This window comes from Loa loa (genome assembly GCF_000183805.2).
Source record: "Loa loa unplaced genomic scaffold supercont3.327, whole genome shotgun sequence".
NCBI lineage: Eukaryota > Metazoa > Nematoda > Chromadorea > Rhabditida > Onchocercidae > Loa > Loa loa.
Window position 1 is genome coordinate 53,799 of NW_018108507.1, and position 2,799 is coordinate 56,597.

At 25.0% G+C, this 2,799-nt stretch overlaps 1 protein-coding gene across 1 annotated transcript; it reads left to right on the forward strand.

The window, feature by feature from the left end:
• Window positions 1-233: 233 nt before the first annotated feature.
• Window positions 234-2,333, forward strand: LOAG_10868 (hypothetical protein; the record flags this gene model as incomplete). The annotated part of the gene is made up of 5 exons (XM_020448248.1): window positions 234-286; window positions 726-849; window positions 1,031-1,136; window positions 1,926-2,033; window positions 2,185-2,333. Coding segments are annotated over exons 1-5 (534 nt in total), but the record flags the coding sequence as incomplete, so codon positions are not given.
• Window positions 2,334-2,799: the final 466 nt, after the last annotated feature.

The following is a 2,799-nucleotide window of genomic DNA, read 5'->3' on the forward strand; positions in this document are numbered from 1 at the left end:
TTACATCAAAAAAAAAGGCGAAATCAAAACAAAATATCATAATTTTTGCGTATTTCAATGATTTTTCATTTATTTTAAAATCAAAAAAATTTTTTTCATTATTTTTAGATACATTTTTCTCATTTTAAACCAATGTATTATGCAAATCATACACGATATTTGATTTTAATCATTTCAATATTAGCACTTTCTATTATTGTCAGTAATACATTGATTTTAAATTTTACAATTATCTGTATGTCTGATGAAACGGCGCAAACATCCAATTTAACGGCGGAACAATCATGTAAGTTTTTTTTTCCGCCTCCTTTTTTTTCTTTTTTAATGTTTTGTTCTTTTTTTCGTTTTTAATTTTTTTAATTTGAATTAAAAAATTTTTTGTTTTAAAAATTAATTAATGAATTAAAATTAGAACCAATACAGTATTAAAATAGTATATTTGAGTACAAATAGAATATTTGAATATCCAAAAAGTATATTTGAAATCAGGAAAGTAATAAATTGTTAAGGACAATGTAGTAAATTGTTCTGATATGAGTTACAATATTTCATGAATGAGTAGTGATAAATTCCAATATGAGTGATAATATTTTACGAATGAATAATGATTAATTTTAAGAAAGATTTGTGAATGGTATCATACAATTGTAAGATAATTAATAGTTAATTAGCACCAATTAACAATTAATAATTCATTTGTGGGAATGTTATCAATTCAATTTTAGTCTTATCGGAAAAAAAGTATTATTTCACGAAAACTGAAAAAGGCTTACTATTTTCGGCAACAGCTATCGGTAATCTTATAGGTACTTATCCAGTAATTTTACTTGAAGAAAAATTAACAATTAGGTAAGTTTTTCGAATTTTATTCCAGCTTAATTTTTCTCAATTAAATTCCGATATATTTTTTAACACTGTTTATCCACTACTGATAATGATGAAATTCACAGAATATGACAATTTATGATATCATAATGATATGAAATAAGTGAAGAGAGTGGGAACTTTTTGAGCTGAAAAATATTTTCAGGAAATTGTTTACATTATTTGGAATGATATCAGCAATTTCTACTTTTTTAATCCCTTGGCTTGCTAATTTTGGATTTGAATTTCTTTTCGCTATGCGATTTTTGGAAGTATGAAAAAAAGAAACAAATTGTTTAACTTTTCTATTAAATTTTAAAATTACTCATTGATAAATTTTCAAGAAATCGTCAGAGAGGAATACAGGAATAAATCAATATATATTTCACACAGATCATATAACCACCTTTAATTCAATTGGCCATTAATAAATCGTATGATTAACTTATAGATAATTGATGTGGTTTATCCAATTACTAATAATCAAAGTGGTGATAAATTTCACAAATTTGATAATTTTTCAATCATAATGAATTATAATCGGTATGAAATAAACAAAGAAAGGAACTTTTTTTCAAGAATATTCTTAATAAATTATTTTGATCCAACAATAAATTATAGGATTTTTAATAAGTCATATTAGTCTATTGATATGACATACCATTAATAGATGGCAATCTCGATAAGTTATAGGGTTATTTGATAGGTTATATTAGTTTACTGATAAGTCCATGTCCTTGATAGATGATAATCTCGATAAGTTATACGATCATCGATAAATCATACAAGTACGGTATATTATTGCCATCATGTATTCAGTGGAAATAATACGAGAATATGAACAAATATATGGCACATTTCACATTAACCTAATCAATTATAATATAAATTCGAACAAGAAAAAAAGGGAAAATTTATTAGTATTTAAGAAAAAGTAACAAATGTCACACACACACACACACACACACACACACACACACACACACACACATACACACACATACATGCATATATATCATTCCTAACATGCAAATTAATTCAGTTTAATCTCATCTTTTAAGGGATTTGCTTATGCATCAGCTTATCCAACCGTTGGCACGATTACGTCACAGTGGTCATTATTAGCCGATAGTGGAATGTATATGTCATTAATAATGTGTCATTTACAGGTTTGTGATAAATATTTGTTATTTTCCAATTTTTTTTCGTAAATCATAGATCAAATTATTGTTTATCTTTTTGCAGATTAAATTTTTTGTTTTATTTTTTCTTCATAGATTTAGAAATTAGATTATCCTTCTTTTTTTCTTTTTTTAATAGATTGGACCACTGTTTACAATGCCTATATCGGGAGCCTTATGTGTATCATCGTTTGGTTGGCCAGCAACATATTACATTCATGGAATACTTACCTTACTTATTTTCACTTTATTTTATATTGTATATCGTGATTCACCAAAAATTCATAAGTTTGTTACAATTTCACAATTTAATTTTTTCTTTTTAAAAAAAAAGGCCACATATTATATTTTAAACTTATCACAAGATATTATTAAATTTTAAATTTTTATTCCTAAATTTCATTTATTAAGCAAAAAAAAAGCAAAACTTTCAGGGAGGAGGCTGCGGTTAAAAAACTTTTAGTTGGGATGTATGTTACAGGTCTTAGTTCATTCATTAAATGAGGACTTGGCTCTTAGGCTAATATTGCCAATTTTGTCTATGGCTCTTAGGCTAATATTGCCAATTTTGTCTACATTATCTTGATGGGTTATGTATGTTGGCTAACATGTTTACTTTGAAAAAAAAGGAATTTTTATCAATTCTTGTAAAAGATACAAATTTTCATATAATTTGTTTTTATTATTATTATCTTTTTTTGACTATTTTTTCTTTTTCACGTATATATATATATATATATATATATATATATAT